This window comes from Cololabis saira, chromosome 23, assembly GCF_033807715.1.
Source record: "Cololabis saira isolate AMF1-May2022 chromosome 23, fColSai1.1, whole genome shotgun sequence".
NCBI lineage: Eukaryota > Metazoa > Chordata > Actinopteri > Beloniformes > Belonidae > Cololabis > Cololabis saira.
This window is the reverse complement of record NC_084609.1, coordinates 25,535,118-25,554,583: the sequence shown is the minus strand read 5'-3', so window position 1 is coordinate 25,554,583 and position 19,466 is coordinate 25,535,118. Positions and strand designations below refer to the sequence as shown.

The 19,466-nt window shown below is 41.9% G+C and overlaps 1 protein-coding gene across 1 annotated transcript; it reads right to left on the bottom strand.

The window, feature by feature from the left end:
• Positions 1-12,468: 12,468 nt before the first annotated feature.
• On the bottom strand, positions 12,469-14,400 carry LOC133424162 (interferon-induced protein with tetratricopeptide repeats 1-like). Its single transcript, XM_061714610.1, has one exon. It carries the CDS (start codon positions 14,398-14,400, stop codon positions 12,847-12,849), a length of 1,554 nt encoding a protein of 517 aa, XP_061570594.1. The 3' UTR covers positions 12,469-12,846.
• Between the last annotated feature and the right edge of the window lie 5,066 nt (positions 14,401-19,466).

The window sequence follows — 19,466 nt, the reverse complement described above, 5'->3', positions numbered from 1 at the left end:
AGCTTGTGTTCCACTGTAAGAAATGTAAGACATTTCGTAGCCCCACCTTGCTGAAATTTAAAAAGGGACACATGGAACGCCACTTTCCGACAATAACTTTGTTACATTTGTTACTTTGTTACATACAATACAAAACACTGTTGTGTTTTGTATTGTAATTGTATTGTAATACCTGCTCTGAACTTCTTAAACCTTACCTACGAACCACGTATTATAATGTTGACAAACTAAAACTAATACTGAAACTAATGGAAAAATACTAAACTATAAAAAGTCTGGATACCCACTAATCAAAACTAAAGAAATAACAACATACATATAATCCATACAACATAAATAACTGGTCCATGTGCTTCCTGCTGTGCTCTTTGTTATCCAGCTGGTGGTGGATCCACGGCCTTTAGCACCTCACTCCACTCCTCTTCCCTCTCTCTCCACCTCCCCTCCTTTACAGGCATGTCTGCACAATTAAATATCCTGATAAATAAAATATAAATCTGATGCACATGAAACATGCACCCACGCACGCACACACGCACACACACACACACACGCAGCCAAGTAGGGGATTGCAACTTAATTTAAATCGCTTTAAATAAAATCCCATGATCTCTAAAACGGTGGGCAAAAAGACCTAGACGAATGGAAATCTCAAAAACTTAAACTGCTGCCTTTATTTTTAGTTTTGCTAGTTTTGTTTTGTATAGTTCGATATTTGTGAAGCAAACTGCTCGATGACCTTGATATAGTTATTGATAATCAAAAAATATCTTGATTATCTTCAACTGTATAATAAGATCCACTTTATTTTTGTGCAACGATATAGATGAATGAATATGGACAATGTTCTGCAGAACTCAATTCATAAAATGTTCAGATTATTTGCCATCCCAGGGCCTTGGCACCTGTTTCATTTTGTCATTTGTTAGTTTGTTACGCCTTTTATTTCCCTCCTGTCACATTGTCACTGTTGTTGTGTTGAAATAAAAGTGACTACAATTCCCAGAATGCTTTTCGTTCAATATACAACATGAGTCTGGGTCAATCTACTGCACAATTTTCAGGCAACACAATTTAAGCAAAGTGGGCCCTCAAATGAAGCATACAGTATTCCTCATCAGTCCGTGGGCAGGTTATGAATTTGACATGTATATATAAATCCCAAATAGACATTTTTTACGAGTGGAAGATTATATTTTCAAAAATTTCAGTTCAAATGGAGACACCTTGTGGAGTAACAGAACCATTGCAGTTAATAAGAAATCAATCAGTTTTGCAATCATACCACATGCATAAAATGGGGATGATTGTACAATGATGATTGTACAATTTCCCATGCTTTATAGAAATGTCTTTGATGTGTTAATTTGGTCTTGGGGAATGCCAATTTTTCTTTAATATTACATCGACTGAAAGGAAGTTCAGTGGCTGCATAAAGTAACCATATTCAATCTGAAAGTAATGTTGAGATTGATGTCACGACTTTGACGTTATGTATGACATAAGCACCTTTGTAATAACCACCTCATTAGTTACCAACTGAGCCAAATGCCAACTCATTTTCAAGAAATTCTGTTTACACTTTACATCAGCTGATAGACATAGATTATACAATTAGACATAGATTATACAATTATACAAAGGTACAAACCAGCCCCAAAATACTGAGTGCTGGCCAAGAACACGAGGAGAAACACAAAAGTCAGTTTTACTTTGAAACCCACCAGCAAAATCAAAGTTAAACATCAACCAACCTAATCCTTCCCACTTTATGAGAACCCCTCTAGAACACTCTTGATGTTTTCTTTTCTCTTCCCTTTTCTTCTTAACAAATGTTTATATAGAACAGAATATTAAAAAGTGTTGTCTTTTTGTGGCCATGGCTGTGGCAGGAGAGGGAGGGTAATTGCATGAGCTGGAGAAAAGATTAGGAAGGTAAGTGATGTGAGAAGTTGATTGCGTCAGGGGCTCAGCAAAAGGCCTTCTGCATATGACCCATATTACCTAATTATAAAGCAATTTCCAACCTTCCATTTGTATCTTAAATTCTGGAAAAGGTAGTTGAAACCCAGTTACGTGATCATTTGTATAGAAGTGCCCTGATGACCTTCACTCTGCTGCCCTGACAACCTTCACTCTGCTGCCCTGACGACCTTCACTCTGCTGTCCTGACGACCTTCACTCTGCTGTCCTGACGACCTTCACTGTGCTGCCCTGACGACCTTCACTGTGCTGCCCTGACGACCTTCACTCTGCTGTCCTGACGACCTTCACTCTGCTGTCCTGACGACCTTCACTGTGCCTTCAGATGGGATGAGAAGGCCACCATTATTTTTCAGTGTCATCAGATGGAAGCTCTTGTCCTTTCTTGCAGATGCAGCATCCGTCACCAGGCTGGCACGACAGACCTCACAGGACAGCTTCTTTAAAATCTGTCACGCAAAAAATCCTGAAATTAGAAGTAGATTGGTTAATAATATAAAAACGTATAATAATTAATGAGCTTGGTGAATTAGGTGGACTTTTTTTTTTTGACTATGGTCTGATTAATCGGCCATTGATTTCCCCTAGATTTTGACTTTTAGCATTAAATGTTAAAGGAAAAATCCAAAATAAAAATATCCCCACGATAAATCATAATTATGAGATAAAAAGTCGAAATTATGAGATAGAAAGTCGAAATTATGAGATAGAAAGTTGAAATTATGAGATAGAAAGTCGAAATTATGAGATAGAAAGTTGAAATTATGACTTTTTACGTGATAATTCTGACTTACCGTGGGGATATTTTTATTTTTAAGGCTAAGATTTCATCTTATTTTTTCTTTTACTGGCGGAAATGAGCTTCCATAGACATCACTGGATGTCATTTGATTTTTATCTCCAGTTTGATACTTATATCTTAAAGTCTGCATTAGGGTTATAGTTAGGTTTGGTAAATCCATGGTGCAAACCTCATTTGAATGGTTCTGACCGTGTCACCTGCGTGCTGTGGTTGTGTGTCAGAGGCGCTGATCTGTGGCATTTTTATTTATTTTTTAGCGATTATGTTTTAACGGGGATGTTTAGGCCACAAGGGCCCATCTAGAATGCTTTGCCCCCCCTAGGCTGGGACCTCTGCTCCGCCCCTGACCATACCTGATGATGCAGTTGAAGAGGAGCTCCAGGTGGTCCTGGCTGAACCTGTAGGTCACGACATATCACTGTCCTTCAAGCAGGAGCCATCATCATCAATGTGTCAATATTGATGATGATGAAGCCCAGGATAGAGAGGAACCTTCAAAAGCAAATATTATATAACTATGATGATCCACCGCGGTTGAATTGGTTTGATATTGGATATTGGATATTATGAATTCAACAGCCATAAAACTTGTGATACATACCACTGATTTTGGTCAAACCACTTGTGATGTGTTCATGGTCATCTAGACTATATATCACAAAATAGTAATTATTAAAATCATATATATGGGCATATATAGCCTATGGGCTGATTTAAAAATCATATATATGGGCTGATTTAATGTGGTTTAATGTCATATTGCTTGTGATGTGTTCATGGTCATCTAGACTATATATCCAAAGAGAGTAATTATTATAAAATCATATTATGGGCTGATTTAATGAGGTTTAATGAAAACAATCGGTGTTAATTAATGATATATTTCATTCCCATTTTAATTAATTAATGATGTATTTATTTATTTAATTTTGGCACAAAAAATCCTCCATAGACTTTACCGTTTGTAAATCCGTCAAGATTTCAGCAAGTTATGAGTATTTTTGTCTGTACAGACCACTCACCCTCCAACTTCAACGAGGCTGGAGACTCCGTCTTGAGTCATCTAGCCTTTATATATATCTATGCTCGTGACCATAGACATAAAAACGTATATAATGTCTATGGTCCTGACAATCAAGCAATGGAACTCGCTTTTTTTTTTTTTTTTAGCAATGGAACCATGGATGGAACTCGCGGCGCTGAGCGTCAGAGCCATAGCACACCTACGTCATCACGCTGGAACACGCTGGAACTGCGCATGCGTCAAAGGACTGATGACGTCATGAGCTGTGTATATATAAAGGCGAACGGAAGGCAAATTTATTTATTTAGGAGCAGAACGTAACTGAAGTAACTGAACGCTGCCTCACCTTGCTTGGTTCTGATTTTTGGGACACAACGGAGCGTTACAAGCATTTTTTCACATTACAAACCTGTGATAATTTAATCAGCGTCTAGCAACCAAACAACTGTGTGAAGATGTCTTCTATTAAATACTGGGAAGATGAAATCCCTATTTATAGCTATAAATATAGCGAATTCACACCATTTGAAGATAGTTTATCCCCTCAGAAATGGAAAGAAATAGAGGACATATTCACAAAATATGACAAGAAAATGGACATTTCAACATTTGCTTACACACTGAAACCTTTATTTGAGGATCTGGATAAAGAGGACCTCCGTTCCATCTTCAAGATGATAAAAGGAAGCTGTAATGGGACAGTGAAATATCGGGATGTTGTACACTTTTACGGCTGGAAAATTGTGCATAATTTGGATCACAGGAAGCAGTTTTTCCCCAAACCTTTTGAATTGATACCACTTGATGACAACATTTTAATATCCAAAATGATTTGCGTCCCCCAGGATTTCCTTGATCTTTATGACTACAGATATGAAATAGAAGAAATGAGGCCTTACAAACCATTTCGGTACCTCACTATCTGTAAAGATGGTCTACTTAAGTACTGGACTGATGACTTTCAGCCATTGTGCACAATGAACTTGCCTGAAAATCCACTTTCCATTTGTCAGAAAGAGAAAACGCAAGTTCTTGACATGGTGTACCTCAAAGGCCTGCGACAGATGGCTGTCAGCACATCTGACAAAGAAGTCATATTCTATAATTGTGACAGCTCAAAGTATTTAGATGTGGAATTCATATTAACTGGGCTACAAGCTGATGTTACAACCATGAACTTTTGGTCAGACAAGGAAAAAAAGATATTTTCTTTTGGTGATTCACAAGGATTTCTTTCCATATTTGTTTCCTATACCAGCGTTAGTGATGTCATTGACCCCAGATTGCTTGGTCGGTGCCCTAAGCGAGGTTGTGGCATTTTATATCTTCCAGACCTCAAATACAGTATGTCTCAACAACATTTTTATGTCAGAAAGTTAGTGTTAAATGATGTTTGCTCTTATATGCGCTACTTTCCAACCATAAAGTCACTCGCTGTCTGTGGTGAATCATCCAAATTTATGAATCTTTCTCAAATCACTCGTGAATCTAACGAGATCAAGATCTCTTCAAAATTATTTGACAGTGCAGGAGAATTGCCTACGTTTACCTGTTGTGACTACTCTGCTGATTCAGACAGTTTAATGACAGGTGGGAAAAGATGCATCCTGTATGTATTTGCTTCTGAAAATGACTGGCACCAAAAAGAACTAATAAAAGGACATAAAACGAGTATCACCCACATAATGTTCAATATCATCGACAAAGTATTCATCAGCATATCTGCAGACAAAAATGTACGCGTCTGGGCTGATGCTACCTTTAACCCTATACAGAATTGTTATCCTCACTGCATGCAGCAGACCCCTATCTCCGCTGTATGCTACAACATATGCAACAACAAGCTGTTCCTCGCTAACACAGAAATAGCTAAATGTCTTGGGCAAGGAACAGATGGTTTCAAAGAATCAATGAGATCCTTCAACATGCCTGTGTGTAGTGCACTCTACAATGACGTTTTTAAGCAGCTTGTCGCCGTTTCTGTGAGTGGTATGGTGACCGTTTGGGATATCTTTACTGGAGTTCATATGGACTTCAATGTCAATCCAACAGAGATTGTAGGTCACACTGCCATTACATTTGATGAAACACAATGCAAATTAATCACCATTTCACAAGATAGGAAAGTTAGAATTTGGAATTTCCTCAATGGGATTGAGCTTGATGTCCTCCCTGTTCAAATACCAGATGATGTGAAAGACATCATCTGCAGAGAAGATCGATTGTTTGTTTCAGTCAAGAATTCTAACAACATCCTTGACCTGGACTTAAAGGGGAAAGACAACAGAGTTTTGAATCATCACTTATTAAGTGATATTTGTTCCATGAAACTCAATGGAGAAACACTTATTGCTGCATCCAGTAATGGATATTGTGTTATCTGGAATGCAGACACCTCTGAAGTTTTGCATTGTGCCACTACCAAAGAGAAGCCTCAAATACACATTAAAAGACTGGAGAAGCAAGAGGAGGGTGCGCAGCTTCTTGAAAAAAATTCTATGGGAACAACTATAAACCAAAAGAATGAACAGAATGGAGGCCCCATTGTTGTACCCCTGGAGACCAGGAAGTCTGATAGGAAAATAGCCCGAATTCTGATTTCAGATCAAGGCTTCATCTTTTCCTGGGCATTTAAAAAAGAAAACGCAGAGCTAATAGGGAAGTTTAGAGCAGTGGAAACTGATGACGCAATTATTACCTCCATGTCAACTGACAAAATGAACCAGACATTGCTGACCGGTGACAGCACAGGAAGAGTTTGTTTGTGGGATATAGAAAAGTATGGCAGGGCTGGTAAAACTGAAAATACATGCGATGTGTCACTGTGTCCTCCACCATTGCTGAAGTCTTGGCAAGCTGGTCTTTCTGAGATAGTCAGTGTTGTGTGTGACCCTGAATGTGTGAAAATATTTACAGCAGGTTTGGACTGCAATGTTAAACAATGGAAAGAAAATGGTGTCTGTGTAGGTATATTTGGGGTAGACAGAATGAGGAAACGGAGACCTGAGAACCCAACCCAGCTCAAACCACACCCTCCACCGCAACCTCGCCCAACAGATACAACTGCACGTACCTTGTTAAAAAATGACAAGACAGTTGAACGGAGAACTGAGAACTTGACAAGGAATATAACATTACCACCAATCTCAAATAAGGTGAGTGCCTCCAGGACCCAGATCAAACCACACCCTCCCCTGCAACCTCGCCCAACAAATTCAACTTCACGTACCTTGTTAAAAAATGACAAGACAGTTGAACGGAGAACTGAGAACTTGACAAGGAATATAACATTACCACCAATCTCAAATAAGGTGAGTGCCTCCAGGACCCAGATCAAACCACACCCTCCCCTGCAACCTCGCCCAACAAATTCAACTTCACGTACCTTGTTAAAAAATGACAAGACAGTTGAACGGAGAACTGAGAACTTGACAAGGAATATAACATTACCACCAATCTCAAATAAGGTGAGTGCCTCCAGGACCCAGATCAAACCACACCCTCCCCTGCAACCTCGCCCAACAAATTCAACTTCACGTACCTTGTTAAAAAATGACAAGACAGTTGAACGGAGAACTGAGAACTTGACAAGGAATATAACATTACCACCAATCTCAAATAAGGTCAGTGCCTCCAGGACCCAGCTAAAACTAAATTAAATCATCACGTTGCTGTTGCTGTTGCTGTTGCCTCTCTCTTATTCTACCCATCAAAAATCACCAAAATATAGAGCCATTTAACCAGGATTAAAACTCTGTTAATGCTACACAGATGTTTTCTTATAATGCTGTTGGAAATTGCAGCCGAGTAAGAGGAACTTTGACCATTTATGGATATATTTTCAAGGCCTGGAAAAGCAGGACTGTCTCAAGGCCCTGGAGAAAGTGAGCTGAGAAGCTGGGCAGTCTCAAATTGTGGGCAAGATGTCAGTCACAACAAAAAAGCTTGCAGAAGAATTAGAGGATTAAAAAATCTCTCAACTTTATGCCAGAGGAAATCAGCAAAGTTGTTAAACAGGCCACATTTATGGGCCTCATGGGGGAAGTGCGTGAGCTGAGAGGCATGGTCAAACAAAGGGACCAGATGATTGAGCTGCTGGAGCAAAGAGTGGATGATTTGGAGCAGTATACTCGTGCTGGAGATATTATAATCACAAGATTGGAAACCAAACATCAGAGCTATGCTCGGGTTACAGTTTCAGAAATTGCAGGTGAGGATGCACCACCTAAAAAATACACTAGAGAATCAAGTAGTGACATTTTTGAACAACAAAAACATAATGATAGAGAAAAATCATATTTCAGCTTGTCACACACTTTCAAATAAGGATAAAGTCAAACCTGCAATAGTGATCCAATTTTCAAACCGAAAGCATAAATTGGAAGTGTTGAAACAAGCAAGAAAGCTGAAGGGCACTGGAGTCTACATCAATGAGCATTTAACAAAGAAAAATGCAGAAATTGCCAGACAGAGCTGCATACTGAGAAAGGAGAAGAAAATCCAGTCAACATGGACAAGAAACGGCAACGTGTTTGTGAAGTGCAGGAGTCTGGTTCGCATTGCCGGCAGTAAGTCAGACCTGTTCCCGGTGCGTGTTGGACTCCGGCAGGGCTGCCCTTTGTCACCGGTTCTATTCATTATTTTTATGGACAGAATTTCTAGGCGCAGCCAGGGGCCGGAGGGGGTACGGTTCGGGAGCCACTTGATTTCATCTCTGCTTTTTGCAGATGATGTGGTCTTGTTGGCTCCCTCGAGCCAGGACCTTCAGCATGCACTGGGGCGGTTTGCAGCCGAGTGTGAAGCAGCTGGGATGAGAATCAGCACCTCTAAGTCTGAGGCCATGGTTCTCGACCGGAAAAAGGTGGCTTGCACCCTCCAGGTCGGGGGAGAGTTCCTGCCTCAGGTGGAGGAGTTTAAGTATCTTGGGGTCTTGTTCACGAGTGAGGGGAGAACGGAGCGCGAGATCGACAGGCGGATCGGTGCGGCGGCCGCAGTAATGCGGTCATTGTATCGGTCCGTCGTGGTGAAGAGGGAGCTGAGCCGAAAGGCAAAGCTCTCGGTTTACCGGTCGATCTACGTTCCCACCCTCACCTATGGTCATGAACTCTGGGTCATGACCGAAAGAACGGGATCCCGGATACAAGCGGCCGAAATGAGTTTCCTCCGCAGGGTGGCGGGGCGCTCCCTTAGAGATAGGGTGAGGAGCTCTGTCACCCGGGAGGAGCTCGGAGTAGAGCTGCTGCTCCTCCACATCGAGAGGAGCCAGCTGAGGTGGCTCGGGCACCTGTATAGGATGCCCCCTGGACGCCTCCCTCGTGAGGTGTTCCGGGCATGTCCCACCGGGAGGAGGCCCCGAGGAAGACCCAGGACACGCTGGAGTGACTACGTCACTCGGCTGGCCTGGGAACGCCTTGGAGTCCCCCCGGAAGAGCTGGAGGAAGTGTCCGGGGAGAGGGAAGTCTGGGGATCCCTGCTGAGGCTGCTGCCCCCGTGACCCGGGAACGGATAAGTGGAAGAAGATGAGATGAGTGAGAGCTACATCGCAACTGGTCCGGCAGAGGCCAACTGAGCTTGGAATGGCACACAATGTGATGACTGATGTTTCCAGTTCTCAATTTGGAGCCAGTACAAATGCCCAAACACCGGTTCGTGATGATGGCAACACCATGCTCTCCATAATTGCAAGGCAGAATTACATTTCTGCTCTCCTGGCACAACAACATAACATCTCTCATTTGCCACAAAGCGAAATCCAAGTGTTTGATGGGGATCCACTTCACTATCATGTAGTGTTGTCCTGATCGATCGGCCACCCAATCGATTGGGCCCGATCACGTCATTTTCAAAAGATCGGGATTGGCCAAAAAAGTATCGGGACATACTGTTATGGCTCGGCTGGCTGGTCTCCGACTCCGCGACCCCGTAGCGCTGGGAGCGCGGAGTCGCCGCAGCGGCCAGAAGAGGCGGGCGGCTCCGCTCTCTGAGCCTCAGCTGCAGCTCAGAGCGGCTCCAGCAGCTCCAGGCCAGTTCGTCTTAATTGTTTGCTTGTTGCTCTGTGCCTGTTTTAACATATATCAATTATTAAATCGTTTTATAATTGTATTTAACAATACAGACAGTTGATGTGTGTTTATTATAAGATTTTGGGCGGTGCCGGCGGCTGAAGAGACGTTTGTGCTGGAGGGAAAGAAGCGTGGCTAACAGAGAGCTAACAACAGCTAGGATAGGCTCAGATAAACGGTCTGAAAGTTTTAAAAACAAAGAAAAGCTGTCGGAGAAAAGTGACTGTAGTGTTATGTAAATGATTATCCGTCACTCGTAAATCATCTTTTGGTCCACTTTATTGACTCGGTAACAACACAACGGATGATGGACTGCTATTTTGCGGGACCGGTGTTACGGTCTAAACCGTTTTTCTCTGAAGAACCACACTTGGTTCTTACGCTCCGCGTGACATCATTACAGCACAGTGACAGAAAACTATAACAGCCGCAATGAATATCTGCTGCTATTCATTTCATGCTGTTGAGAATTCTGGTTAAGCCAAAATGTATTAAAATTTTCTTATTGATTGTGAGTTTGACTGGATGTCAGTCAACTTTTGAACCTAGTAGGTAAACTACCTCCTTTTGAAGTGAAATTGATTTATTTTTGTTATTGCACTATTCTGCACTTTTTGTTTTAGTTTACAATTTCATTTTTCTACATTTTGTGGCACCAGTGCTGATAAGCTTTGTTTTGAGCCAATGATGCAGTCAGTGAAAAAAAAAAATATGTCCATGTTGGAGAGAATGGACAATACATTTGTTTTTACTTAATTTACTTTACTTTTTTTTACTTTACTTTTTTACTTAATTCATTGCCAAAATGTATCTTGATCGGGAAAACGTATCGGAAATGTATCGGGAGCCAAAAAAAGTGATCGGATCGGGAAAAATCGGGATCGGCAGATACTCAAACTCAAGTGATCGTGATCGGATCTGGAGCTAAAAAATCCTGATCGGGACAACCCTACCCAGTAAAGCAATCCCTGAAGGACTTTTGAGTAGCAATAGTTATCACAAAGAGGGTAAAGTTGAGAAGAAACTTAAATAAATTAAATTACATCTTAAACCTGGTAGTGCAGCCGTCTCACAGCAAGAAGGTCCTGGATTCGATTCCTGTCGGGGACGCTGTGGGCGCTGAAGTGCGTGTTAGTTCCCCCATGACTTCGGTGCCCACACCCTGGGGTTGGCGAAAGGACCTTTCTGTGCGGAGTTTGCATGTTCTCCCCGTGTTCCCTTGGGTAGCTAATGTGAGCTACCCTCACAAAAACATGCAACAGTCCTGGGCTACACATGCCCCCTCTGGCCAACCGGGGCGCCAGATGGGGTAGGGAGGATCCGGCCGGAATAACGTGATCCTTCCACGCGCTACGTCCGGCCAGAGAAACCCCACCCTGTCTGGTGAAAAGAAGCGGTCTGTCTAGGGTTGCCACCTTTCAGAAATAGAAATAAGGGACGCCCTGATTTCAGCAGCGCAGGAGCCAAAAAAAAGCCCTAAAACTTCTAAACTGAATAAAAATGTGTTTATTTTATATGAAAAACAAAATGCTTTGATTTAAAGTTTAAAATGCTTTAATAGCATTGAACTTTCATGACTGTAGAGAGAGACAACCATATAGCAACTGAGATAGCCTCCTATGCTACGTATGTCCACATCAGCCCAGATGTATAATATACATACAGGTGAAGAATATGGTGTAAAAGTTAATTTATTTCAATAATTCCACTAGAATATGGTGTAAAAGTTAATTTATTTCAATAATTCAACTAGAATATGGTGTAAAAGTTAATTTATTTCAATAATTCAACTAGAATATGGTGTAAAAGTTAATTTATTTTAATAATTCAACTAGAATATGGTGTAAAAGTTAATTTATTTCAATAATTCAACTAGAATATGGTGTAAAAGTTAATTTATTTCAATAATTCAACTAGAATATGGTGTAAAAGTTAACTTATTTCAATAATTCAACTAGAATATGGTGTAAAAGTTAATTTGTTTCAATAATTCAACTAGAATATGGTGTAAAGGTTAATTTATTTCAATAATTCAACTAGAATATGGTGTAAAAGTTAACTTATTTCAATAATTCAACTAGAATATGGTGTAAAAGTTAATTTATTTCAATAATTCAACTAGAATATGGTGTAAAAGTTAATTTATTTCAATAATTCAACTAGAATATGGTGTAAAGGTTCATTTATTTCAATAATTCAACTAGATCATGGTGTAGAAGTTAATTTATTTCAATAATTCAACTAGAATATGGTGTAAAGGTTCATTTATTTCAATAATTCAACTAGATCATGGTGTAAAAGTTAATGAAAATACGGTACAAATCGTGTTCCGTATTAGTTCAATACGGGACGCAACATTTTTTTCTCAAATAAAGGACAATTCCGTATTTTACGGGACGGGTGGCAACCCTAGGTCTGTCACTCCTCAGGATAAGAAGGAGACCTGAGCTCGGTGTAGGGCCCTCCCGGGGTTGGCAGAGGGGAGCAATGCCCAGGACTGTCTAGGTAGGAGCACTGGGTGATGAAATGGGTAAAAAATCGGGGATAAAAAAAATAAAATAAAAAAAAAAAAACCTGAGTGCCCTTGATATGAGACAGAAGGTGCTAGAAATAAAGACAGACAACTTCTCTCAGTTAGGTTTTCTTATTGGAGATTCAAAGCAAACTTACACAAGGTTTACCGTGGTTTAGACTTGGCCCTCCCTTAGTTGGAGCCTTGATTGGGACCAATCCCGCCCACTGGTTCCCAGGTGCAATCAAATTATCAAAGAAACAAGCTGTGACTCGTGAGTTTATACAAACATGATTACATCACACTGAAACATACTTTTATGCAGTAACGTACATTTTCTGGTAGCAGGTGAATTAAAAAGCCAAATCTCTTTTCTCTCGTCTAAACATCAGTTAAACTCAGCTGTTAACGAGTATTTGCAGTTATGAGGAATACACTTTGTTGTCCAGCTGTTGTTGAACGCTCACTCCAGCTGGTCCTCCGGCAGTGTTTCCAGGAACATCTGGATTTCTCTACACCTCTTGTTCCTGCCTCGCTCGCTGATCTTCTTCAGCGCTCGGATGCTGTTCTGCTTGGCGTGGGACTCCAGACGGATCTCTGCTGTCTTCATGTGGTAGGTGATTGACCTGTCCCAGTCTCGCCGCTCGAAGTTTAAGTATTTAGCGTAGCTGTTGTAGACCAGCTGCTTGTCTGCAGGTTCCAGGTCCAGCCTCAGCAGCTCCTGGTAAATACGATCTGCCTTCTGTAGGCCCCCGCTTGCTTTTGCATGTAAGTTTGCGAGGTCGAGCTTCTTCATGAGGGCAGAATCGGGGTAAAGAGGAATCATCTGCTCATGCAGGCTGATGGCTCGTTCCATCATGCTTCTAGATGGGTTTGGACGACCGTCCCTGAAGAAAACGATTCTCCATTTGTAGCAGAGTGCGGCGCACCTCTTCAGGTATCGATTATCAGGATAGTCCTTTAGGACCTTCTCTGCCAAATTGATGGCTTGGTCGATGTCGTCCAGCTGTCTGTACACCCTGAGCAAGACCTTGATCCCGCTGTAACTGCTGACAGGATTCAGTATAATCTTTTCCTCCAGCTCATGAGCTTCATCGTTGACTTGCTCTCCTTTCTTTGCTTTTATGAGCAGCTCCACGGCAGCGAGGTACGAGTCATCTGGATCCTGCTCTCTGGCCTCTCCCATCTCCTCCCAGATGTCCTGATCCAGGTCTGTGTCACTGTGCTTCTGAGCGCTCACCCTCCCAATCACGCGGCTGGTCCGCCAGTGCACCATGTCCGGCTGCATCTCGATTGCCTTCTGGAAGTAATCTGCAGCCAGCTGCTTCTTGTCTTTGTCAAACTTCATCAGGGTCCAGGCCTTCTCTGCGCAGATCTCCGGGTGGAGCTCATCCTGGGATGGAGACGGGTGTTCCCTCAGCAGGGCGTCAACCTTTGACAGGTAATCCTCACTCTGTTTGTCTTCTCCCAGAAGGTGGTGCAGCCAGGCCAGATTCCCGAAATTCACCACCAACCAGGGACCTTCATCCGTGTTCTTCAGCCGTCGGAAGGCTTCAGTGGCCTGGCTGAGGAAACGCCGGGCCTTTTCTTCATCACCAAGCTTATAGCAGATGAAACCCTGCAGGTTGTAAACATGACCCAGCCAGAGATTTCCCTCGTCGGTGCCGATGTCTTCCAGCTCGTCCCTGCTACGGATCAGTCTGGAAGGGCTGGAATCCAGGTCCCAGGTGAAGTGGCACTCCAGGCCCTTCAGTCTGGACTCCAACGTGGACGGGCTCTGAGCAGCACTGAGGGGAAGACGTTTAAAAATGTCACACAATCTGATGTAAAACCCCGAAAGAAAAATGAAGTAAGGAGCTTCAAAAAGAAGCAAGGTAGGGACTAAGGAAGGATGGAGGAAACAATGAAGCAAGGATGGATGAATGAAAGGGTGGGAGCTGACCAGAGTACCACCAGTGCTGTTTACAGATGTACAATGGCAACTGAATGTTTGTAGGGGAGGGTTTCCTGTCGTCATGACAACAGATGGCAGCATCCAGGATCTACACAGGGGAGGATTACATTCATTTACTTTAATTAGTTTCATCTGGAAAGACAGGAGTTCAGATCTAACTTCTGATCCCTGTGGAACTGATACTCAGCAGCCATTGGCTCATCTGGGTTTAAGGGGCGGGTCCTATCGATGGATGAGTTGGTCGGCTCTTATTCTTCACTGTCCGCTCAGATATAATCCTGCTTTAATAAAATACTGCGTTTTACATGTGCTGTAGTTGAATAATTTTTTTTTTTCATGGTGTTTTAATAGGCCGCGGCGGTTTTTACACGTGCTCATTAAACGCTGCAAATAAGGATCTTTCAGTGACGCAAATAATCTGTTAATCTGTTAATAACAATAACTGTGCAATAATATAAGATGTGCAAATCATATGTGCAATATCCACCAGTCTACCTCACAACACTCTACCTGCTTTTTTAGCTGTTTTTTTCTTCTACTGTATATACTGCTCATATTCTGTAATTATCCATATTTTACATATTTTACATATACATCATTTGTGTATTTTTTATATATTTTTTATTTTTTACTTTTTAGTCTTTTACCCTTCCCCTGCATGCGTGTGCTAAGTGTACTGCTGCCAACAAAATAAGTTTCCCCATTGAGGGAGAAAATAAAGGAATATCTTATCTTATCTCTTATCTTACCTGACAGGTAGAACAGGTTTACACGACAATGTTATTTTTGCTGTTCACAAATGCTTTTTTCATCATCATTTGGTATTTTAAACTCTGTTTCGTTACATAATATTGGGTTTTGTTACCCTTTTAGCTCGCCATACCTCTGGATCCATCTGGACAGGTAAAAGTGAAGTAAAGTGAGTAAACGGGTGGATGCTCACCTGTCCAGCATGTAAACAGGCAGCAAAACTGATCCAGTAACGTCTAATGATCAAATCAAGATATATAGAATTTAAAACTAGTATTTAACTGGAAACAAAATGTTTTGAAACAAGAGGGCGAATTTAAGGGGAATTTAAAAATATCGGATTATTTTTAAGATAATGGCTGAGACAAGAAGGAGATCAGGAGGGAGGGAATAGAAGAAGGGAGGAGACAAGAAATGAGCAAGAAGGAAATAGGAGCATATATGCAGTACTCGAGTTGAGGGGGGATGAGGGATGGCATGCCCCCTGAAATAAAAACGGTCAAAATCATCCCCCCTGTAAAACTGCCATCCCCCCTTTCCATCCCTTATGTCATTTGCGTCACGTCATTCACGTCATTCACGTCACGTCTCGCGTATCCTGCGTATCCTGCGTACATTTGACGCGTCGACGTGCACGTTCTCAAAAAGACACTGAACGCGTACGCGACCTGCAGTTCTCGCTCTGGCCGCTAGTATCGCTGTTCCCGGTCTGATCCCGGCTGGCACGATTATGCTGCTCTCCCCTGGAGAAAGTTCCCCGTGCATATATTTATGCAATATTTAACTTCCCCCCAGGGTTTCCGTTGTCCGGTAAAATATGCCGAAGTCCGGTATTTTATAATCTCTCCGGTCAAAATACTCACTGGTGCTGCGGGACTAGAGTCCCCGGGAGTACCGCGGATGGCGAGCCCCGGCCGCCGAGCCCCGGCCGCCGAGCCCCGGCCGCCGAGCCCCGGCCGCCGAGCCCCGGCGACCGAGCCCCGGCGACCGAGCCCCGGCGGAGGTACGCGCCGAGCCTCGGTGCCTCCCGGAGCCGGGAGCCAGGAGTCAATTGACGGGACTTATTTTATTTTAAATACTCTGTTTTTCAATAAAAATACTATTGAATGACTTGGAATTATATTAGGAACAATACATTTTTTGACCATGTTAATCTTTCTTATATATTGACATCTACTTCTCCATATGAACCTAAAATTAACTGGATTTATTGTTTCGTCATTCTTGTTGAGATGGGTGAGGAGAATGCTGGATAAATTAGTCTGGAAAGACTATCCACTTTTGATAATAAGCAATAATAATAAGATAAGATAAAATAGTCCTTTATTACTCCCTCAACGGGGAAACTCACGTAGCAGAAGTACACACACACACACACACAGGGAAGGGGGTAAAACAGTAATATAAATAAGTAATACACATTAAAAAAAGAGTAATAATAATAATAATAATGTTGTGGTTTTCTTTAGCTTCCTTCTAGGCACCCAGAGCTTTACAGAGATCATTATTCATTCACACACATTCTCCCCGGTGGTAGCTCCGTCTGTAGCCGCAGCTGCCCTGCAGACTGACGGGAGCGTGGCTGCCATATCGCGCCAAACGGCCCCTCCGACCACCACAAACATTCATACACACTCATACACATTCACACGATGTTATAATCTCCTACATCATCCAATATTGTCCTGTAAAAGTGTTCGTTTTTCTAATCTGCTACCGCTGCTGCTGCTACTACTTCTGCTACTTAATATAAGTAGCTTTTCCAACTGTTGCTCTGCTTACTGCCCCCTATCGGTCACCATCGGTATGACAGGCTCTACTCGGGTGGTACGCGACGTACGCAGTGGAGCATGAACAGACACAAAGCAGGCTACGCAGGCTACGCAGGTTACGTGCGTAGAGTATATTTCCGGCTTAAAACGCACACAGTTAATTATTGATTACGCAAAGGCTTGGGCGTGTCCGGTTAACGTGAAACCTAACTCTGAGTTGTTGAGCAGGATTTAATACTGCACCATACAGCACTCTCTCCCGCACACTTTATCGTCTTTTTTCTCTCCTTTTTCTTTATAATTTCACCTGTACTCATAACTCCTTACTGTTCACATGCATGGCATCTTTCTTTTTCTTGCGTGCTTATGCACATGGCACACCAGGGTCTGCAGTCCCTAAAAAAATGACTTGTGCAGTGTTAACCCTTTAGTGACCAGGCACTTTTAGTGTGTGGGTCACATTAGTTTAGTTTTCATCTAGCCTGATCATTGGCACATGTGTCTCATCAGCCTCTGATTGTGTATCTGTTTTCTTGTCTTTCCTTTCCTCCCTGCCTGTCAATTCGTTTTCCTACGCCAGTGTCTCCAGAGTTCTTTGATGTTCTGGCTTGGTTCTGTTGTATTTTTGTTTTTCTGAATAACTGATAACTTTTTCCAAGATTAAACCTTTATTCATTTGCAACTCCTGTTTTCTGAGTCTCCTGCATTTGGTTTCTACCCATCTCGCTTGTGAAATGCTGGAATTTACCTGAACAGTGTTTAAACATTCATGATGGGAGTTGTACTTGCCCTTAATTGACTAATCGTGGGAATCTGTGCTGTAAAACCTGGATACATTGGATTAGAATCAAGCATTAAAAGTTGCTGGGAATAACTGGAAAGGGGAACAGAGCAGAAATGAATGCATGATCACATGCATTCATTTTGGGTGCGGTTGTATTTGTGGTGAAAAGATTGCACAACCAGTCCATTGCAGGGCAATATATAAAAAAAACAAACACACACACTCACTTACACTTGTCAGAATGAATTTAATATAGATGCTGGTTTACTGTCATTTTATTCTGGGATATGCTGATTTCTGCTTATCATGTGCAATGGCCACAAAACAGTAAGAGATCCAAAATAGTCCTGAGGGGGTTGGAGTGTTAAAGTTCCTAACTGATTACTCCAATAATAGTATTCATACATTGTTTTTTGCTTTTCTTGCTGGTGCATTAATATGCAAGTAAGAACTTATTTTTGATTGACTTATTTCTATTTCTATCTATGTCTTTTTTTCTCTCACCCAGTGCTCCTACCTAAGTCAGTTCTGGGCATTGCTCCCTCTACCAACCCCGGGAGGCCCTGCACTGAGCTCAGGTCTCCTTACTTGAGGAGTGAACAGGCTGTGGTGGAAGGATCACGTTATTCCAGACAGATCCTCCCCACCCCATCTGCTGTCAACCATCCTGTCATTTCTAGGAAAAGAAGACTCGGAGCTCTGAAAAAACAGCTGTGGAGTTTCGTTCTTTTGTACGTCACCTTGCTTTACCCCCAAAGACCCCCAGAGTTCTGTAACATCTACCAACGGATGGGAAGAGGGATCATTGGATAAATGTCTGAATGAATACATTTTTTTAAACAGCATTTTTCAATATTGTCCCAGCTTTTTCAGTTTCTGTTTTTACTTTGTACATAATTGGGTAACAATTATTTACGAAGCCCATCCCTTTCATGATCATCAAGTACTGTGACATGGTCTGTCATTCAACACACAGACAGAGACAGTGAATGAAGGACTCAGCCAGTCGAGTTACTGGTTCTTTACCAGAAGAGCCCAGCACCGTTAGAGGTGGCGAGGCTGGGACTTGTTTTTTGTGGTAGCCAGTCTCATGAAACGTGGTGGAGCTGCTCACACAGATAACATTCTCTAACTGGGAGAAGACATTGAACTCAGCTGAGAGCTGAGCTCTCTGTTTGCACTTCTCCAACCAACCATTGAACAGCTGTTTTGCCACATCTCCCACATGGGCTGGGACAAGTTCTGAGTGTAATACGGATATACAGTAATTGTTGCCTTCATTTGTGAGTGTGATACTTGCTGTCGTGCTGTGAATCATTTGGAACCACCAATGCCTTATTTGAAAGAGGATCCCTTCATCCAAACTCAATCCAATTGACTGAAGGAGGAAATATTTCACCAGAATAAATTAATTTTCTACAAATAAATCTCAGCTCAGGTGAGGTCCAATAAAATAAAGTTTTGCTTCAGTGATGATAAAACCTTTTTTTTCCACTGATCATTTAACTTTTTCGTCTGTGTGTGCTTTTTAGGTAATGAGTACCCATCACTGTACTTTGAACTCTACACTTGTGCTTTCAGTGACTAGCTAAAAATGTATACTATTTGTCATATGCAGCTGGTATGGAACTTATGATTCTGACACATTTAGAGGAACTCCAAATGGTTAAGATTATATGTAAATATAAAAAAAAAATATCTGGGAACAATGGGGGAACAAGTAAATCATAAGTTATCTGAGCAGTGTTTTGGAATATCATTCGCTCTTTCTGTTTTTCTGCTCTTCTTTTGACTTAACACATTTGTATTGTTTTGTTTGAAAT